The sequence below is a fragment of the Anomalospiza imberbis genome, chromosome 17 (genome assembly GCF_031753505.1).
Source record: "Anomalospiza imberbis isolate Cuckoo-Finch-1a 21T00152 chromosome 17, ASM3175350v1, whole genome shotgun sequence".
Lineage (NCBI taxonomy): Eukaryota > Metazoa > Chordata > Aves > Passeriformes > Viduidae > Anomalospiza > Anomalospiza imberbis.
The window spans coordinates 7,879,363-7,900,262 of record NC_089697.1 but is presented as its reverse complement, the minus strand read 5'-3'; the positions used below and the strand labels follow the sequence as shown (position 1 = coordinate 7,900,262).

The 20,900-nt window shown below is 42.7% G+C and overlaps 1 protein-coding gene across 10 annotated transcripts in view; it reads left to right on the top strand.

The window, feature by feature from the left end:
- Positions 1-240: 240 nt before the first annotated feature.
- Positions 241-20,900, top strand: part of ZBTB46 (zinc finger and BTB domain containing 46) — a 53,286-nt gene continuing 32,626 nt past the window's right edge. For 2 of the 10 annotated variants that reach the window (XM_068207821.1, XM_068207820.1), the window contains exons 1-5: positions 539-675; positions 777-986; positions 7,257-7,384; positions 9,096-9,234; positions 16,101-17,070. In XM_068207821.1, the coding sequence (XP_068063922.1) occupies positions 9,181-9,234; positions 16,101-17,070 (1,024 nt within the window). In that variant the 5' untranslated portion in view covers positions 539-675; positions 777-986; positions 7,257-7,384; positions 9,096-9,180. Of the gene's footprint in view, positions 359-518; positions 676-776; positions 987-7,256; positions 7,385-9,095; positions 9,235-16,100; positions 17,071-20,900 lie in introns of those variants that run through there. The other 8 variants (XM_068207815.1, XM_068207812.1, XM_068207813.1 and 5 more) reach the window with 8 other exon arrangements.

Here is a 20,900-nt window from a genome sequence, read left to right as displayed (position 1 = left end):
GGAGGGGGGCGTGCCCGGGGGGGCGTGGCCGCCGGAGGGGCCGCCGCCCAATCACCGCCCGCCGCTGGGGGAGAGAGGGCGGGGACAGCGCCGGCACGCGCCGCGCGGCCCCGCCCCCCCGCGCCCCCCCCCCCCCCGCCCGCCGCGGGCTCGCGCCCCGCGCGCCCGAGGGAGCGTCGGGAGCGCGCCCGGGCGCCCCCCCCCTTCCCCCCCTCCGCCGGGTTCTCCCCCCCCCCCCTCCTCCGCCCTCCGCCCCCCCTTCCCCTTCCCCTCCCCACCCGGGAGGAGAGGCACGGAGTGACCGACGGAGCCACCGCTCCGGCCGCTCCGACACCCCGCTCTCCTCCATGGGGCACAGGTAAGCGCGCCGCCCCCCGCGCCCCGGGGCGAGCGGGGGTCGCCATGGCCGCCCCCCCACCCCTCGAGGGGCGGCGGGGAGCGCCCCCCCGCTGCTCCCGTACCGCCGCCCCGGTGTTATCCCCGTTATTATGCCCCTTATTATCCCCGTTTTTATCCTTATCCCCGTTTCCATCCCCGTTTTGATCCCCGCTATTCCCCCCACTGCCCACCCGCCGCGGGGGGAGCGCGGCCGGTCGCGCCCTGCCCGCCGAGGGGGGCACGGAGCCTTCTTTGGGACGCGATGTCCTATTTGGTGTGGGTGGATGGCTTAACTTGGTAAGTGCCGGGTTTAACCCCCCTCCCCCGGCCCTCCCCTCCCCTCGCTCCTCCGCCCGCCCCCCCTCCTCCCCGTAACCTCCAAAAGGGGAATTTTCCAGCTGGTAATTTCTGCTGCGTCAACACCCAGCTCAAGGGAGAGGAGAAGAGACAAGGGGGCATTTTAACAGCAGCTCCACTTGCGGATAGCCAGCCTCAATCCCGGCTCCAGCATTAAAACCCTTTCCGCCCCCTAAAAACCAGCATCCGTGCAAGTTGGACCAAGAGTTTGTCAGGAGTGTGGTTCAAAACTGCTTGGAAAAAGGGATGAGGTAATAATACTGGTGAAGCATGTTGTATTTCTCTCTTTCTGCGTGTCTCTCTTTCTCTTTCTCCCTCTCCTCTCCTTTTTTTTTTTTTTTTTTTTTTTTTTTTTTTTTTTTTTTTTAAAGCCAGGCCTGTTTTGGGTTATTGTCTCCCCCTAAAGCCAGACATAGATCGCCTGGCCTTGCCTCCATTTTAATTGCAGGCTGAAATGGGGGAAGTGACCCTCTTTTAAAAAAAAGAAATACAAAAAACCCCAACAAGCAAACAAACAAAAAAAAAAACCTTGAAAGAATAATGCTGTTCCTTTGGGGGGGATATAGGTGATTTTTCATAGGGCTGTAACAAGTGCAAAAGTGGCTGGAAATGTTCTCTGTCATGCTGGGAAACTAGTGAGGTGTCCTCCCCCCTCCCCTGAAAAAAGTGCTGGTAGAATTTGGCGGAGGGGAGAAGGAGAGGTGCTGGGAAAAGCAGGGGTTGTGCTGCTGGATTGCCTTTGTGTCTCTGTAAATAGACATGTCAGTTCCCAAAGTAATACAAGTAGTGTCTGATAACTCAATCCCAGATGACAAATAGAGAATGGAGCAGATTTTCAGGACTGTAATAGTGGGAGGATTTCTCTTTTGAAACGGAGAGGAAAAAAAATGTTGGTACCTCCTGAGGAGGTTCTTCCCCGACACGTTATTGTGGAGCGGAGCATTGGGATGGAATCCGGAGACATAAACCCATATTTATTTATTTTTACACCTGACCGGGGAAAGATAAACAAAGGAGAGTTTAACAGCTCTTTAATGAATTCTTCATGCTTTTTATTTTGCAATCCCAATGATTCATTTGGCAAGCCTTACAGAACGGGATTATTATCAGCATTGTTTAAAGCCATGCTAATTAGGAGATGTGTTTAGCAAACAGTGGCATTGTAGACACCTGTACCAAAGTTCATGCATGCATTTTAATTGCATCACTGGTATCATTTTTAGCATTTAGTTGCTGTCATTGAGATGTAGGTCTCAGTTTGTGGACTCAATCAAGTATTTATTGAGTCTGGGCTCTCTGTATGCACAGATCAGCCCTGCTACTAATGCATTAAATGTGTTTTCTCAAAAAAGACAGAGGGTATTTTTTCTGTTTTTATTTTCCTGTGGAGATTATAAGAAAAGGCAGTGATACCCAAGAAGAGTGAGAAAAACATAATTTTTGAAGAAGCATTCTCTGGCTGGTTAGCTCTTTCACTTTAATCAATACCTCACTTTTATAGCCTCTTTTAATTGGAAATAAAATTTGACTTTCCCCTTCTAAACTCTCTGTTTGTCAAGTTTTATATTTTGAAATCCTTAGTGATGGAAAAAAATGGGTGGAGTGTATTATTAGTCACAATATTTTCAACATGTGGTGAGGAATTACAGCTTTGAGGTGTTTTTTGGGAGCTGACAGGGAGCAGGCAGAGGAGCTGCTGGAGAATGAGCTACAGGACAGGATTCAGGGGGCTCCCAAATTGCTGAAAAATATTCTGGTGCGTTCATGGGATAACTGAAATAGAAAACGAATCTTTTGGTTTTGATGCAGCGTGTCCAGGAGGGGGAAACTCACTCACAGTGAAACTTCTCTCGCGGTTGTTTTCATAGACTGTGTGTTCGCCTGGGTGGAATTGAGTCAATTTCAGTCTGGTACCAAAACCAGGGCATTCTAGTAACTCTCACGTTAGGGGTTTATTCCTGTGCTTTAAATGCTGCTCCGTTCTGGAGTGTGTAGGGCTGAGCCTTTGAAAACATGACCTGTACTTGGGGTTCTTGGAGACTGGAGAAAATGGGCCACTTTCTCCCCGTGGTCTTTGTTTTCTGGGACAGTTGTACAACAGTGGATATGTTCTTTGCATGAGGATTTTTTTTTTTTTTAATATCTGGAAGTGCTTAGAGGAAAACCAGTTTAGTAGCTCCCCCCTCCCCAGCAGCCCTCTGTCAAAAGGAAAAATGCCTCATGTTTGGAAGATCTTTTAATTGCCTGCTTTTCCTCTGGTGATGTGTTGTGATTCTGTGAGGTTCAGCATATTCCTTTTGTCTTTGCTATCCACTCGCGTGGATTTTTTTTTATTTTTTTTTTTTTTAGATCCGTGTTTTTGAAGTTTCTAAGCAAAGTTTCCTCTCCTCCCAGCAGCAGCAGCGCAGAGCAGGCTGACACCCAATCCAAACTGCCACTGCCTGCTTTCAGGGCAGAATTATTTCATAAACAGCTCAACCTTTCCCAGGACGTTTTTCCCTTCGTGTTGCCGGTTTTACTGGCTGCTCCAGAGCACTCTGTAACGCTTTCCAGATTCCCCTAAACTGGTAAAAAGCATTCACAGGGGTTTTCCATGCTCCTATGTGCTTAGTTTAATGGGCAAACAGAAGGGCAGGGAGAGAGGGCTTAGTTTAAATCTTTGAAGAGCTACCTGCAGTTGTAATGGTTATCCCACATGTCCGTTATAATTCCCAGGAGGCAGCAATCTGTGTCCGCTCCTGGCTGTGAGCACTACCCTGGAAAATTCTGACACTTTACACAGAGAGATTAATTCCGTTTTTGTATTTCGCTCCCGGCTTGCGTTTGGCTGGAATATTTTGAAGTGTGGCGCTCACCTGTGTTTTCTGCGTGTGATATTTGAAACTGGGAGTGTGTTAATAGCAAAAGCGAGCAGGTTGTGTGCACAGAGCAGGGGTCACATTAGGAGAGACCTCGAGGAGCGGCTGCGAGGCAGAGGCAGGAATTTGGTCTGTGGGAAATCCTGCGATCCTACTGCATCCCTAAAGCATCTCCGTGGGAGCTTTTATGATCTTTGGGCAAGCACAGTAACAGTCAGGGCTCCAGTGTTAAAATTTGTTGCTTCAAAACTTCACTTTATTCCCTTCTCGAGGACTTTTTGTATGTTTGTGTTTGCAGCCTCCTTAAATACATCCTTCAGTAGTTGGGTTTCTCAGTTCCCTCTGGATCTGCAGTCCTTCAGGCAGGATGAGAAAGAAAAGCCTGTATCAGTTCATGTGGGGCTTCTTTCCTTGAGATGCAAGAGGGAAGAATCTCAACTTCCCTAAACAGATCAACAGTTTTCTGGTTTGTGCTGCCTTGGTGTGCTTGGATTCACAAGGGTGTCCAATTTAGAGGGAAAGCTGCTCTTTGGGACTCAGTTCCCATCCTCCAGCTGTTGATTGAATGTGCTGTTGTGTAACTTCATGTTACCCATCTCCCCTTCTGCAAAACAGGGGTTTACTCAGCTCTCCCAAAGATTTTCAATTATACTGATGAAAAATCATACTAAAAGTGCTTATTCTTCATGAAGGCAAACCAGTGTGAAGTCCTGGATGAATTCCCTCTGGGATGTGGTGGAGTCCAGAGGCTCGTGGGTGGGGTTTGCTGTCCCTTACCGAGTCAGTTGTGGTGCAGTTATTTTCTGAACAGTTGCTTTAACTTTCTTTCATACCCATGTATTTAAGAAGCATCAGGCTGCTGCTGAGATGTTGGTTTGGAATAGCTTCTGAGCACAGGGTGAGATCCTTGACAGCCATTCTAATGAGATGGAAATGTGTTCAGTTGTGCATAGACAAGGATGTCCCTGGCACCGAAGGGGAGAGGTGGCGTTGCTGAAATGTGACAGGTAGATGCTGAATTAGAGCTGAAGCTCACCTTTTTGCCTTGATTTTTGGGGATGTGGCTGGCTTTTATTCCAGCCCAGACAGTGGTGATCTTGTTCTGCTGCTCACTTGACTCATGTGTGCCCTTGGGAAGAAAAACACCCTGCAAATGTTGGAAGTTGCCCTGTGTTTGCTTTATAGTGACTCTGAGTTGGCATCTCCTGTACTGTAAAGAGGCAGCAAGGTGTCAAAAATTCTACAGCCATATCTATGAGCTTGTGTGTGGACTAAAATACACTTATTAACAAGAATGTCAGTGCGTACCAGGGCCTTACCTGCCCAAGAATCCTATTTAGAAAATGAGCATGGTTTTGTATATTAAAGAATATGTTTATACCTGTGTATATTGAAATACCTAGTTATCTTTCCTAATTATTTCCTTGCCATATGTTGAACAAACTGCTTATTCCATCTGAATTTGCTTCCTGGTATTTCTCACCCCATGGAGAAAGGCTCTGCAGAAAGCTGATATTTCAGGGCTTTGGATCGCTCTCTTAGAGGAAAGGGTTAAACAAAATTTGCACCTTTTGCACTGATACAGCATCAGAGAAAATACCTTCCTGACTAGTGCTCAGATCATGCCATGAAACAGAAGAATCAATGGTCTGTATTGGACATTAAGCGCTTAAAATATCCAAACCCAACTAATTTAAGTGCCAATAAATGAAGTAGTCAGGGCCCAGTTGCTCTTAACAGTCCTGCTACTATAAGGTTGGAGAATGAGGTGGTGGCTAAATATAAAATGAGCTTTTTGACTTCCTTCTTGTTACCAATGTGTCCTTCTTGGCTTTGCTCCCCTCCATTTTTTATTTTTTTTTAGTAGTAGCTGATCAAATCTGGATTATGAGATTTGTGCTAAAAAGTAAACCAGGATCCTTACCCAAGGCACGGAGGGGTTGCAGCATGAATTACACAGACAGAATTAGGTTGTTCTCAGAGCCCTTCATATGTTATCTTTAGTTTTGCACTGGTTGATTCTTTTACTCTTAGGTTATTCAGGACTCCTTGTGTGTCTTTTCTGTCTTTTAGGTGATCTTTCTCTTGGTTTTTACCCATGCTTTTCTTCTTTTTAAAAATCACCTCATGATTCTTCCTCCTTTGGCTCCTTCCCTTTTTATGTATTGAGTTTGGGAACTTTGGCAAAGATCCCCTAATTAAAAAGCCAAAAAACAATGAAAAGTTTGGGGGAAACCATTCTTCAGGGCAATTCCCAGTGTGATAAGTTTACAGTTCTCTAATCCTCTTTTTTTTTTAAGGTACTTTTTATGTTGTTTTTTTGACTAATAGATGCACAAGAGCAGAGTTTTTTTTCCTTAGATTTCTTTTGTGACTTTTTAAAGTAAAAGCTTAAGATCTTGTAGGAGATCTTAAGGAGATCTAATGGCACTTGGACAGGTAAGTGTCATATGAGCCACAGGCATTTGAATTTCTTTTCAGGTTGTTTTTTAATCTTTTCTGCTAGAGTAACAGATATATCTATAGCTAATTTTTTTTTTTTTTTTTTTAATGTCACCAGAATTTTCAATCCTGGTACCCTGTACCAGTTCTGCCAAGTTCTTGCTGTGTTCTACAGGGTCCATGACATGAGTAGTGTTGGGTCTGTTCTTCTCCTGCTGCAACCAGACGAGAGAGAGAGAACAGAGATCAAAACCAGGGGAACGATTTGAGCAACTGTTACTGTACCAGGATGGGGAGACAGGCAGGTGGACAGAGTTGGAAGTTATGGGGAAATGAATAAGGGAAATGCAGAGGAAATCCAAGTGCAGTGGAAATATTTCTGCAAGAGAGCAGCTGGAACTGGGCGCACACACCTGTGCCCTGTTGCAAAGGTGCTTCCTGTGGGATTAGCAACTTGTTACCCACTGGAATATTGTATTTCAGGCTGCACAGCTTTTACAGGCATGGAAAGTAAAGCTTCTGTTAGTTATTTACATCTTCATTTTTGTGTTTGGGTTGTTTGCTTGGGTTTTTTTTTCAAGCTTTTTAATGTTTGCAAGATAAGCAAAGTGCTTTCCTCAGTACCTTTGTGGATGCTGCTTGGTGGTTAAAATTTAGGGGTCATGCTGGCTTTCAAAGACTCTGATTCAGTCAAACTGGATGGGAATAAAACTCAAATCTCTTCCTTTCACACAACATGGACACATGATTTTTCTGCAACCTTAGGCAAATATTTTGGTTTGGAGGGGAATCACTATAACCATGAGTTGAGATTAATTCCAACCCCATTTAAAGTATGTGGGTGGCAGATAGAAACATTAACTGAAACTTACATGTCAACTGAAACAATGTTGTTAAAATTTTAAAAATCCTTTTGTGAACTGCTGTTTTTTTAGAGAGACATTTTCAAAGCACTTCTGGAAGCATAGACAGGAGTTGTTAACACTCTTAGTACTGGTATGTTAAACTCTTTCTTTACATTAACACAAGGGCTAAATAATTTTTTCTGCGTGATTAATTATAGGAATATATCAGAATGTTTCTTGCTAAAATGCAAACAGTGTTGTAAATGTGCAGTTATTTTAAACATTGCTTGTAATTATGTGACACTGAAGGGCTTTGTATTCAGTTAAAATTTGGATTTTAATTTTTGTCTCCTATTCTTTCTGTTCCCAAATACAGGCCATCTGATGAACTTTCTGGAGCTTCTTACCAGAGGCCGTTCTCCTGTCTTTATTGAAACATGCACTGTCCAGCTGTGAAACATTGCAAAGTTTATTTTTGCTGACAGGAAACACTTTCAAGTATCGGTAAGTTCTCAGCCTTTCAAAGATATTTTTGTCATGTGGTATAGGAAAGAGAAAGGGGGCCTGGAGAGAATATCGTTACGCGGGCTGGCACTTCTTCATAAAACTTGATTTAACAATTATAACAAAGGCTCATTTAGAAATCTTGGTCATCTGCAAAAGTTGGAGAAATACCTTTGGCTGTTCTGCTCCTTCCTTGTGGCAGGGGTGTCTCCATCCATCATGGTCAGTCTGTTCTCATCTGTTTGATCACAAGAGGGAAGCAGGTGCACAGCTCCAAGCAAAGAAGAAAAAGTGCAGGGCTCAGCTTTGCCATTTTTACCAATCTGTTCTGGCTCTTCTTGTGCTCTGGGACAGGTGTAAGTGAGAGTTTTAACAGTAATAGCCCCAAGTCTAAGTAGAAATACATACACCTTGTTACACCTTGCTAACAAAGTAATTTCCCATGTGTCTGGGTTGGTCTGGCTTCCTCACTTCACCACTTTATTTTTTCTTAAGTGTCCAAATAACAGCACTAAAAAGAGCTCGCCAAAACAATTGCTATGGAGAAGCAATCAGAAATAGAGAAAGGCAAGACTTGGCAGTTCAGAATAGAAACAGGGAACAAAGTCACTGGTGTTTGCTTCAACTGGGTCATATTTGTTTTCAAGATTTTCAGTTCTGCTGTTTGCCATAAGAACGCTTGGATTTTCCTTATTACTTTGTTTGTTTATTAGATATTTTATTTCACCTTCTATAATGGCATTAATTTGTGTTGGAAAAGCTTTCTTAACTTTTCTCTTCTGATGTTTCCTTCCACAATCTGTCACTACAGAAGGTCAGTCTTGAAATCACCAGTATTGATTTATAGCTTATTTTCATTAAGAGTGCTAATCTATGTGTTGAAATGCAGAGATCAAAAAGGACTTTATTATGGCTAACAATATAAAATTTTGAATAAAGTAGACTCAGAAGTGTTAGATTGTAAGTTAAATGTTGCCAGTGTGGTGTATATGCTATTCTGATGAAAACGGAGTCTGTTTTATACAAGAAAAATAGATGTATAAGATGATAGTTTTAGTGGATGTGTCCTCACAGACAAAAGCCTTGGTGTAGTTGGACTTTTCCTACTCCTTGTACCTTGTAACCATAAACACTCAGGTTTTCTCTGAGGAGCCTGTCTGTAAATGTGTCTTACTATACCTAAACATCTGCATTTTACACAAAGCTTTACAAATCTTGAGACTGTTTGGTCTCTTAACCCAGAATGGTGTCAGCCACTAAAAACTGGCAACTAAACATTTCAAGAGCAAATTCTCCTGAGTGTTCCACTGCAAATTTCCTTCAGGAGCTGTACTGGTAGCTTTTAAAGCTGAGTATTTTATAGGTCAGATAAGGTGAGTCTCTTTAAAGAGTCATTAAAGTGAGAATGTTTTGAAAAGCTCCCAAACAGGAAACCCTGTTGTTCAAGGGTCTGATTGAAGTTTTAGTAGCTAAAATTAGACCTTTTTGTTCCCATACCTTTAAAGAAGTAACTCTTGTTTACATTATTACAAAGTGGTAGCCAGGCTTTAATTACTTTCAATGTATTGATATGCTTAGAGTTGACTTTTTTGGAATTTATTAAGTCTCAAGTAAGGATGTCATAACTGTGAGTTTGGAGGGAAAGGACTTCAAAATATTTCACTGTTAGTTTATTGCTAATAATTTGTTCTGGTTTTGTTTTTTGTCATAGTTCTGTCTTTCTCCTACAAGAGTTCACACCAGTGCTCTCAGAAGGTCACAATCAGGGCACTACCTGTGCTGCCCTGGGGCTGTTGATGTCCTCAGCTGTTGTAGGAGAAACACTAGACCTGGAACCCAGTTTGTTACTGGTAAGAAGTAACTGTCTTGTATTTTCTTTGTTTATTTATTTAATATTGCAGTTTACATGTTTTCATTAACTAAATCAGTTAAAATCACTTGTCACTTTTAATAACAATACAGAAAAATATGCGTATCTGGTCTTTTATTTTTTTCCCCCGAAAGTTTTTAACTTTACAGTTTCTAACTTTTGAATTCCAATTACCCTCCTCCCAAAATGTGGAGGCCAGCAGTTTTCACTTGCCTCTCATTTTCAGTCCTGGTTTTCTCTTGAAATTCTTCATGTGCTGTCAGAGTTAATGAAGGTTAATAAATGGATTTTTCTATGAAATCCTGTGTTTTGATTGCCCTTTTATGCTGTCCAGCTCCTGCACGTTGGCTGACCCATAACCAGGGGGGTAGTTTGACAGGTGAAAGGCCACAGCCAAGTCTCTGGTTTAAAGTTTTAGAGTAGAGTGAAATATTTAATTATGACTCCCTGCTATTTTAGGTTGTGCTGTTGGAGTTAGATTTTCCTTGTGGTTCTTATTTGGACTGTGGAAACAAAGCTTTAATGGTATGGTGAGAGCTGGAAGTGTGCAGTGTTCTACTCTGCTGTTTGAGCTCATGGGCTTTCTGGATTGTATCTGCTACAGATTCTAAACAGAGATGTTGATTTAATGCTCTCTGTGATGGGGCAACATTGGCTTGAAGCTGGAGAAATTTTAGTGAATCCTGATCAGACCAAGGTTAATTAGTTTATGTAGGGACTTGGGGCTCTTTTTGCCCTGCAGTCACTGCCAATTCAGTGGGGCTATCAAATTTGGTAATGAAAATGGAATTAGTATTTTTCTTTAAGTTTACTGAAAATCATGTGCCTCCCAAATCCCTGCCCTTTCTGTACTTCTGTAGTTCTTCTCAAGATGAATGGTGAAACTTTTATTTTCTTCCTGTGAGCCCCAGCCCACGAGGCCGAGTGCGGTGCGGCAGATCAGTAACGGGACATCACGCTATGATCACTGTGATCAAGTGAAGCCAACTTTATAATACAGAAACCTATATTTATAATATAATGTCCAAGTCCCTCTAGCTAATACATAATTGACCAATCCTGACTGTCCACGAGTCTAAGACTAAATGCTAATTGGATCACCCAATTCTACACGTGTATGGCTGTGGTTGTCTGGCCCACCCTTAGTCCTCTTTTTTTTCACTCTCCCGAGCTTTGCTGACAACTTGCTGATTCTCGCTGACTCTTCTTCTGTCTTCAAGGATTCACTCTCCCCAGTTACTTTGTTACCAGAAGGCTGGATTGTGCATCTCCTGAATGTGTCCACTGTCCTGCAAAAATCCCTCAACAGCTGAACATGCACTGTTGGGCTGCAATTAAATGTTCCCATCCCTGCTCAGCAGTGGTACACCTTGTGTGCATGAAACCCTGAGCTCTGAGTGACCCCTCTGGCTCAAGGGCCTGGTTTGGTCTATTTGCAAACATCTGCCTCTTTCTCCTCCAGTTCAGAGTTGTGGTTGGAATGACCAACTTAAAACAGCAAATGATTGGTTTTGGGAATCAGACTAGGGTAAAAGGAGTTTCTTTTTTAGCCACTGTTCATTTTTGTAAGCTGTTACTTCTGTCTATTTTGGACAAAGCTGATCTTATGAATATAATTTGGTGTTACATAGTATCAAGAAATTAAAACTCAGAATTGTGTGCTGCTGTTCCTCAAACACACATGTGAGAAAACACTGCTGTTGTGGAGATTTGTGCTTGTAAAGCTCCTGAGCAGTGTCTTTGCAGAGAGTTACCATCCATGAGGATTCTGAGTCTTCTCTTTCTCTCCTTTACTGTCCTTTTCAGCTCCTCAGGGGTTTTGTTCTCCATTCTTTTCAGCACAGGGCAGATGGAGAGTAGGAATCTTGTGCATTTCTGTTGTCTTTAACTGGATAAAAGCGAAACTTGCATGCACACTGTGTCTTGTTCTGCAAGGAAGGATTTCAAGCCCAATCTCACCTTACAGAGCTCCTTTGCAGAGGAATTTTAGAAATGTTGGAATGTCTTGGGAGTGGAAACATGGACAGGACACAGGGGAAGCAGAGAAGTGGGGTGTGTTTGTTGGGTTTTTGTGTAATAAAGCATTGGAGTGAATTGGAGTTCTTCCTTAATCTGTTTTTACTTTCCTCTGAAGGGAGAGGGGGGAGGAAACAACACATTTTTGGTGAAATTCCAGTTGGCATGTTTTCTCTAGGGAGCAGAGTGGTGGAGGAGTGCACTAGTGAGCATTTTGGTGCTCTGTACCTTTGGTCCTTGGTATTAAGTGTAGAAACATGCTGTGAAAATTGATACAGATGAAGTGCCATGTAGTTTAAATCTTCAGTTCACTTACATTCTCAGAAAAGAAAAAGTAAACAACCAACAAACAAATCCTAACAAGAGCAAACCCTCCCCTCCCCAAAAACCTTCAGGCCTTTTTTTCCCCCTGTTTTCTTTCTGAGGGAAGGAAGTTTATTTTTGTCCCCACTATTTCCCAGGGGACTGCTCTGGAGAGGATTCTGTGTGCAATTCATTTCTCATCTGTGACTTTTTGTCAAAATTCAAGTAATGCACTGAGATTTAGATGCAAAAAAATTGTGCCCCCTAATTTTAGTGACGTTAAGATTTTGGTTAGAAGACTCATTCCTGGTCTGAGAAATTTGCCAATAAATAAATATTTACTCTTCTTGAAACCTTTCCAGTGGGAAGTGAAGAGTGATTGAGACACTTACTGTGCCATCAGGTGCTGTTTTCATGTGGAAATAACTGTAATGACAGTGCAAAATACACTTTCATAGGTTCACTCTAGCTAGGGTTAAAGATTGTATCAATTATTAATGCTTACTTCAATACCAGGGTTTTGTGATATGAGAAGTAAAATGAAAGTGGCTCTTCAATCTGCTCACTTTGTGTTCTTTTTGCTGTTAGGTGCAATGGTTTGGTTTGGGACATTATTTTTTTTTTAGTTCTTTTTGGAGAAGTAATATACTTGAATTACTGTGCTGCCTCTGAACTGGCTTATGAAGAAAGCCTGATCTGCTACAATTTTATTTTGTGGGAAATCTTCAGATGAGCTTTCCTGGTTCGTTGGCTTCCTGGAAAGCTGTGATGTGGCCTAAAGAATCCTGGTAGATGCTCAACTTTTAAAGCCTTTATGTACTAAAAAGACCCAAGATAAACCAAAAAATACATCATTAATCTCTGAGGTCTGTTTCTAAGAAATCTCCAGTTTATTCTATCTTCACTGTGCTTCTACAGAAGTTTGAAAGGTGCAGTTTTTCTTAAGAAATCTTTCCACAACATTTTTTAAGTGGAAATAAATATCCTCACCTAGGAAAGGGGAAAAAAAAGGCAAAACAAACCATCAACAAGCCACAAAACAGCATGTGAAATTGGAACACAAGAACAGGGTTTTAAAGCTTCTTGAATTTTTAACTACTAGCAAATTGCCTTAAATTTAACTTGGATTAATTCCCTAGTGATCCTTGACATTAAACGGATGTTCTGGTTTGACATGGGTAGACAGAAAACTAATTAATTCCTCTGAATTTGAGGCATATTTAATCTTCTCCCCTAAAGACCTCTTGTTTAAAAGGTACAATGCTGTGACAGGTGTTGGATGTGGAGTGATGGGTGTGAGGGAGCAGACCTTGTGACAGAGGAAGATCAAGACATCTCCAGTAATAATTCCTGATTTGGAAACTGTTACATTTTATTGATTTCACTGAACACAGGAGTATCCACCTCACTGCTTGCTTGAAGGTGCTGTAATGTGCCCACCTCAGTGGTCAGAAAGGAGTCTTGCAGAGATTTTTGTGTCTTTGTGTTTAGTAAAAATTCCCTGATATCTTTTCTCTGACCTTATCTTCTGTTTCCTAAAGAGATGAGCAAGAGCTCCATCCACCCATCCATCCATCTCAATGCCTGAACCTCAAACCACTCCAGTCTAAAACAAAAGTAGCAAGAGACATATTTTAAATTCTGTATTTCTGCCACAGGCAGCTTAAAAAAGGACACGATGTATCTGAAGTGGACTGTTATCAGGAGGGGGGACCTGACCCAATGAACTAAACTGAATAAATGTATGAGATAGCAAAGAAATAAAATCTCAAGGAATTGATACAATTTCCAGTTGAAGAAGGAAAAATGTTGTGCCATAAATTCACAAGAGCAAGTGGAGACATTGACAAATACTGTGATGCTAATCTGTATGAAATTGAGGAAGAGAAAATTACCCTTGCAGGAGATTTCCTGCCCTTCCTCTCCACAGTTCCAGGGAGCTGGTGTCTTGGAATGTGTATTTTAATATCCATGAAGGAACAGTGAAAGGAAATGCCGTATCCAGAACATTCTGACCCCTTCCTCATTGTGGGCTCTGAGGTTTTCTTACATCTTCCCCTGAATTGTGTAGATATGGCAGCTGTTGGAGACATGACTGGTGATGGACAACTCCCTTTATCCTCTGTGGCAATTCACATTTCCTAAGGGGACTAAGCTGACTCTTCAGCTCCTAAAAGTAGATGCAGTAGTGGTTTCTGGAATAAAGACAAAACTGAACTGTCACTCTGCCTTAAGAGGTGGTTCTTTCCAACATGGAGCTGTTGGGAAGTGCTGGCAGCCACCTCCAGAGCCTGGATTAGAGAGATGCTGTGCTGGCTGCTGCCATCACAACCTTTTCAGGCCAAACACCTGAAAATTAATTTATTTTTCTTTCCACACTCCCCAACCCTGATTCTTGGTTTGATTCTTATCGATTTATTTTGTTTATTTGAGACAGAGGTGGTGTCTGGGTGAGGATTTGGTTTGAGGTCTCTGGGCAGATTTCTGTGGTAAATAGGTGTGTGCAGCTGCACTGGTATTGACCTCTTTCAGTTCAATAAAAAAAAAAGAGATTGGCTTCTCTGTGCATTCTGTGCTTAATTCTGCAGAACAGCTGCATGCTTTGAAGGGGATGAACAGAATTCAGCTTGCTGGTGTTGCAGGAAGAAGGTCTCTCCTCTCTAGAGGGAAGCAAACATTTCTCAGTGATCATTTGCTGGCCTTGCAAATTAGGATTTTTGGGGTTGCAGAGAGGCAGCTCCATCCTTGCAGAACTGGAGGAGCTTGGAGCAGTCTTGCATAACTTGAACTTTTGAATCATCAGGTGGCTCTCTAGGAGAAGGTCCCACCTCACGGATGTTCTGTGGGCTAGGACGTGCTTTTCTAGCCCACAGTGACTAAACTGCAGCTATTTTGCTCCTGCCAATGACAATAATAGCACAGGGTAGGGGAAGGGGGCAGGGTACTTATGGATCTGTGTTCCTCAGCCCAGGAAACACACTTGAATGTGCCAAGGAAACTTCCTGAATCACAGCTGTGCTGCCCACTGCTGCGAGCCAGTTTGAGCAGATGGGACTGAATTTGCGTGTGAGCTCTGGATGTTAGAAAGGTGCTCCAGGCTGGAAACATCCTCCTTAATGCCAGTGCTAACCCTGAACCGTGTGTGCTTTAAGGCTGTACGACCTCAGAAGTTTGGTTTTTATAAGTAACAACCAGTAGCCTAAACCCCGGCTTCTGATGAGTGTGCCTGCACATAATAACATTTGGAACTGGGTCCAGTTTTACAGTTGTTTGTTGACATGTGGACCCTCATATCACTTCTACAGCTGGGACTTTATATATTGGAACAAATTTTAAGCTTCTGAGAGAAAGGAGTAAGATATCCTTCACCTTGCTGCTCTTAAGTAGTTGGACCATTAAACCACTGTTCCATGGTAGATAAATCTGGATAGTAAGTTCCACAAAAAGTAGTACAAGCTAGAGAAAATGGCAGAATTAAATGCCAAAGGATTTGTAAAGCTGTGGAGTCAAAGGCAAATACTGAGTTGCAAAGATAGTAACTGGAAAAAAATCAATCTGAAAATCCTTGCACTGCTGATTACTGTTAACATTTAGGACCTTTTTTCTGTTTTGGGGTGTAAGAGGAGGATAATCTGGAGCATAACTTAGAAGATACTTTGCTGCTGGCACCAGCTAGCCTTTTATTTTGGATAATACTGCCAAATTCTATGAAAGGTGATCAAAAGCCCTGTGAATTTTTCTCAGCTTTATATTGGTCATATGGATCCTTTCTTTAGGTGATCATGAGAAGTTCTCTACTCAGTATCTGAGGGTGGCTGCGGGGTAAACTTGGAGATGTAAAGCAAGGAAATAACATGTTTATTGCAAAGTATTGCTTGTAAGTAGTAGAGCTTCAAATAACACTAATTCCGTAGTTGTGATCTATTGCCCATTTAGTTTGGGTGGGGACTTAAAACTTTTCTTGGATTTGCTTGTTGCTCTTGTGACTTTTAAACTATTTTTCTAGCCCCTCCACAGGAGTATAACAAGGGAGATGCTGGGTTCAATTGGCTCTTGCTGTTTGAGGATTTCAGCTCCTCTGTGTGCTACACACAGTGCTTGTTCCCTCGAGGAAAATGTGTTACAGTGTGCCCCTCAGTAGGCTGTGGGCATCTGAGCATGGTTTCAAGTGCAGTATCTCTTTCAAAACCAAACTTCAACAAATTCACAGTAAAAACTGACAGCTGTTGATCTCTGGTTACTTCAGATGGGTTTTTTTACAAGTTTGTAGCAATTTAAAGAAACATTTGCTCTGGGATGTTATGAGCCACTGGAGGATTGGCTTCAAATCTAGTCCTTTTTAATGTAAATTATTTGAAGTCTGGCCAAAGTAAGGTGCATTTTGTAAAGAATGTGGAGGCATTGCAGGCAGTAGCTGTAGTTGTGGCACTCTTCCCAGATGATCCTGTTGCTTCTTTTGGTGCAACCTGGGGTTTGTCTCAGCCTTGTCTTGGATTTTGTAATCCTGTCATTTCCTTCCCCGTGCAGGACTTGTGGAAGAGGAAACATAAAGATCTCCAAATGAATAACCGAAAGGAAGATATGGAAATTGCTTCCCACTACCGTCACCTGCTGCGGGAGCTGAACGAGCAGAGGCAGCACGGCATCCTCTGCGATGTCTGCATCATCGTGGAGGGCAAGATCTTCAAGGCTCACAAAAACGTCCTCCTGGGGAGCAGCCGCTACTTCAAAACCCTCTACTGCCAGGTGCAGAAAACCTCTGACCAGGCCACAGTCACCCACCTGGACATCGTCACCGCCCAGGGCTTTAAGGCAATCATTGACTTCATGTATTCCGCACACCTGGCGCTGACCAGCAGGAACGTCATCGAGGTGATGTCGGCTGCCAGCTACCTGCAGATGACAGACATCGTGCAGGCCTGTCACAACTTCATCAAAGCAGCTCTGGACATAAGCATCAAGTCTGATGCCTCGGAGGACCTCGTTGATTATGAGCTGGGAGCCCCTTCCAGCAGCAGCACGGACGCTCTGATTTCGGCAGTCGTGGCTGGCAGGAGTATATCCCCCTGGCTGGCTCGGAGAACCAGCCCAGCAAACTCCTCCGGGGACTCAGCCATTGCCAGCTGCCACGAGGGAGGGAGTAGCTATGGGAAAGAGGATCAAGAACCAAAACCAGACAGCCACGAAGACATTTCGTCCCAGTCTCTCTGGGCTAGTGACATGGGCTATGGGTCTTTGCGTATCAAAGAGGAGCAGGTGTCACCGTCCCATTACGGAGGGGGTGAGCTGCACTCTGCCAAGGATAGTGCAATACAGAGTGGGTTCTCAGAGCAAGGAGTGGGGGATGGCTGGCAGCCCACGGGCCGCAGGAAGAACAGGAAAAACAAAGAAACTGTGAGACATATTACGCAGCAAGTGGAGGATGACAGCAGGGCAAATTCTCCTGTGCTGCCCCTTTTACCTGCCTCAGGATGGCCATACAGCAGTCGAGACCCAAGTAAGTAATTCTTCCAGTTTTTGGGGATGAAACTGTAAGCGTTGAGTTAATTAGATCTGTTTATGGGATGATCTTATCAGCCTCTGAAATAGGAGCTTGCCAGAAATACAAAAATGTAGAAAGTTGTGTTGCCAGCAATTCAGAAGCACCAAGCACTGTATGGTTCAGTGAGGAGCCCCAATGGAGGCTGGTTCTCCTGTAGGAAGTGATGGTTTTGTTTTGGTTTTGAACCCCAAAACCACCACTCTAATTGTTGGAATTAACAAGAGGAAAGGTTAAAATAATTTATTTTAGCAGGTGTGGACATTGATGTCAAGGTTGAAGAATTTTCCTTTCACTGTATATTGATGATGTAATTACACCACACACGCAGGCGTAATTTAGTCTTACCGATAGCATCTTCAGAATTTCCTGATATTCAGGTGTCACTTTCTCTTGGGTAAGAAAACCACCATCGCCTTTTGCTGGTAATGGCAGGATCAGTGTTTAGTAACTCTCAAGAACAACATGTTTTCAAGAATAACTCTCAAGAACAACAAGCCATCACTATGGCTTCAAGTGTATTTTGATGTGTGTCTTCCCGTGGTCTGAGATAAGTGGCTGCGTTTTAAGCGTGTAGCCAGTGAGAAAATTGTTTTCTTGACTTCCTCTGAATCTTCAGGTTTTTTTTGGTTTTTTTTTTTTTGTCTCAAGATAACTGTCCCATTTGATTCATTAATCAGTGGCAATAAATAGATTCAGGAATGCTTCTGGACCAGGAGTTTGGTGGTTTTTTCTAAGGACTTACGGGAGTATGTTAGTAAACTTTCTCAAGCTGACTTCAAGAACTTAGTCTGTGCTGTGAGTTAGCCTGTGTTTCATTGCATACCAGAATCCAAGTCAGCCAGGAGAAGGGTGTGTGAGATTATACACTTGTATGTCGCCAAATTTGGATGAAAAAAACAATACAAAGAGTACTGAAAGTCTTAAAAGTCTTTGTGGGCTGAAAAAGAAGGTTGAAGTTGCTCACCTACTGGAGTTTAAATGTGGTTTTCATTGAGCAGTAACTTTGCAAATGTCTTGAGATTTATTATGTTTTATGGTTATCTGCTGCAGCAGGATAATTGCATGTAATTATTCTAATTAGCTGATGATAAAATCTAAACAATGTTAGAAGAAGAAGAAAAATACTAGATAGTTTAAGGCAACAGTGATTTATGAAGAATTTCAATTTTTGCAATGCGTGTATTTTAGCCTTGTTTTGAGTGAAGACTCAGCATGGATTACCTGGTCTCTGTTCTCATGCAACTATTTTTCATTTTCCACGGCATCCCATAAAAACAGCTCAATCACTTGTGCTGTCTGAGGCATGTGGGTTTGGAGGTACCTGGAGTGAACCAGACATGTTGGAGTGGCTGCAGAAACAGAGCTGCAGCTCTGATCCTCTTGGAAAGCTGGGTGTAGACTGAGAATCTTTATGGAAAATAGTGCACAACAGAAGAGATTGTATTACTGGAAGCTGAATGAAACTTAGATTGTTTAATTCCTAATTGTTAGGGAATTAAATTGCAGTGGCTGTTCGCAGATGAGAGGAAGATGGCTCGGGGGCTTGACTCAGCACAGTGCTGAGACAGCATGTCAGCAGACACAACAAATTATTTGTTCCAAATCTTGCCTTAAATGCAGTTTCCAATAAAGGAGGTGGTTTCAGTGGTGGGAAAAGGGCAACTGGATGGTGGTGGTTAAGGGAAGAGTATCAATATTCCAATGGTGGTGGTAAAAGAAAAGGGAAAAATGAGTGGCAAGACTTCTTGCTGTCCAAAATGAGCAGGTTTGGGGGCTGCCTGTGCTGGCAGTGGCAACTGGGAGAGAGCAGTGTGTCCATGAGGAACGAGATGGGTGTGGAGACTGAGCTGCTCCTGGGCTCCCCGTATTGGCCATCTGGAGAGGTGAATGCAGGTGAAATTCTCCTTTCTGCCCTGCTGGACTGGGAGGTTCCTCTGCATTGTGGGGCCTGAAATTGTGGAATGGGTGAATGTGGGCTTAGCAGCAGGGATTGTCTCTGCAAGCCCCGCCTGTGTTGTAGGTCAAGTTGTGGTGTCTTTGGGGATTTTTTCAGTATGATTTCAAAGGATTTGAGATCCATATATGTTCAGATTTTGCTACCCTTGGACACCTTGTCCACAGGCAGCCTCTCGTGTGGTAAACCTGTGGTTTGGGGGAAATCAAATGGGCACTCAGGTGAGGCTGCTGCTCTTTCACTGTGAAGTAAAAGCAACCCTGCTACCCCAAAAACATCCTGTCTGGGGCCCTGCAAGCAGTAGGGTCTTCTGGTATTTCCCATATCCAGCAAATGGGAGATTTTTTTTCCTGCAAACTTCATATCCTGAGCTACAGAGTAGTGTTTAGGCTGGATTTTGGTACCCCAGGTTCTTCCCTCTCCTGTTAGAATTCATCAGTGCTGTAGGGGTGTTGCAGACATGACTCCTAAGTATGAAGAATAATTGATTTTCTTGTGTGCAAATGGGTAATGACACAGTGCAGACACTTGTAACAAGTATTTGGGTTGTGTTTAAGTTTCAGCTTGAAGTTGTCTTTGATTTAATCATGTCAGGTTTCATTTTTTGAAACAGACTTCATAGTCTAGGGCTTTCTTTTACCTCATTTGTTTAAAAGTGTCCCTATCAGCAATGTACACAGCTAAGATGGAAAGCTGCTCACTCACTGAGGAAATGGGTGTTGAATGTTCTTTCAGAAGTAACTGAGATGGAAGAAAGTTACCTAGAACTCTCTGTTCTTTAAGGCTCGTTCACTTTTCTTATCCTTTCCATTATTTTAAGATGCTGCTTGCTAAGGCTGAAAGCTCTTGCTGGGTTCACTGGGGTGGTTTACAAATGCCTCTCTACTGCTGGGTTAACACAGACATTGCATTCTGGAAATGCAAAAGCTGATTTAGGAGAATACTTCTTCAAAGCTCAGTCTTCCTCCTGAAATTGTGTAAGGTACTCTTTTGGTCTTGGTTGCAAACAGCACTGGATTTCAGCAGCATTTTGGAAGGAGACTCCTGCAAATAACCATTGCATCACCCTTTAAATTCAGTGATTATTTGGGGCAGGATTTTGACAGATGAAAAATACGCTTCCTACTCCTCCATTATATATAGGATTATTTTATTCCTGTTATATTACAAAGAAGCACATTGCTGTCACTGAAACTTTGCTTTTGAAACAACTCAGTTCATTCACACTCAGCAATGGTGCTGCTTTCAGTGGGAAAAACATTCTTATCAGTACAGGCAGGTGTATTAAAGTGTCCCAGATATTTAAGAAGACTGTTTAAATACAAATGAATGACATCTCAGAAAAAGATGTAGATTTTATTTAAGTTGAAAGGGTAAGAAAATTCTTTGTGAATCCATTGATTTCCCATATGCTGGTGGGGTGCTGGTGAGAGTTTTGGAATCTGACAACATTGGAGATTAAAATAAAAAGGAGTGTCTGAGGTAATCGTATTAATGGTAATCTAACATAATGGAAATAGCAAGAGATCGTTAATGTCTGCCATGAAGTTTGTCTTTTTCATCCAAGAAAGAAGGATCAAATAGGATTTGCAGAAGAATGCAAACGGAAAACTCAGGTGCTGGATTGGGACTGTGATTCAGCTCTCAGTTTCTCAGGGTGGTGTCAGTCAAGCACAAAGCTTGACGAGCACCATCTTTTCATGTTAGTCTCTATTTATTAATTTGGACTGTCTGTTTAGCATCAAACACATTGCATTTTGTCTTTCTCATCCTGTTTGGGTTGTTCAGGATGTCAGTCTGTCATTCCTTGTAGGAAACATTCATATGTATG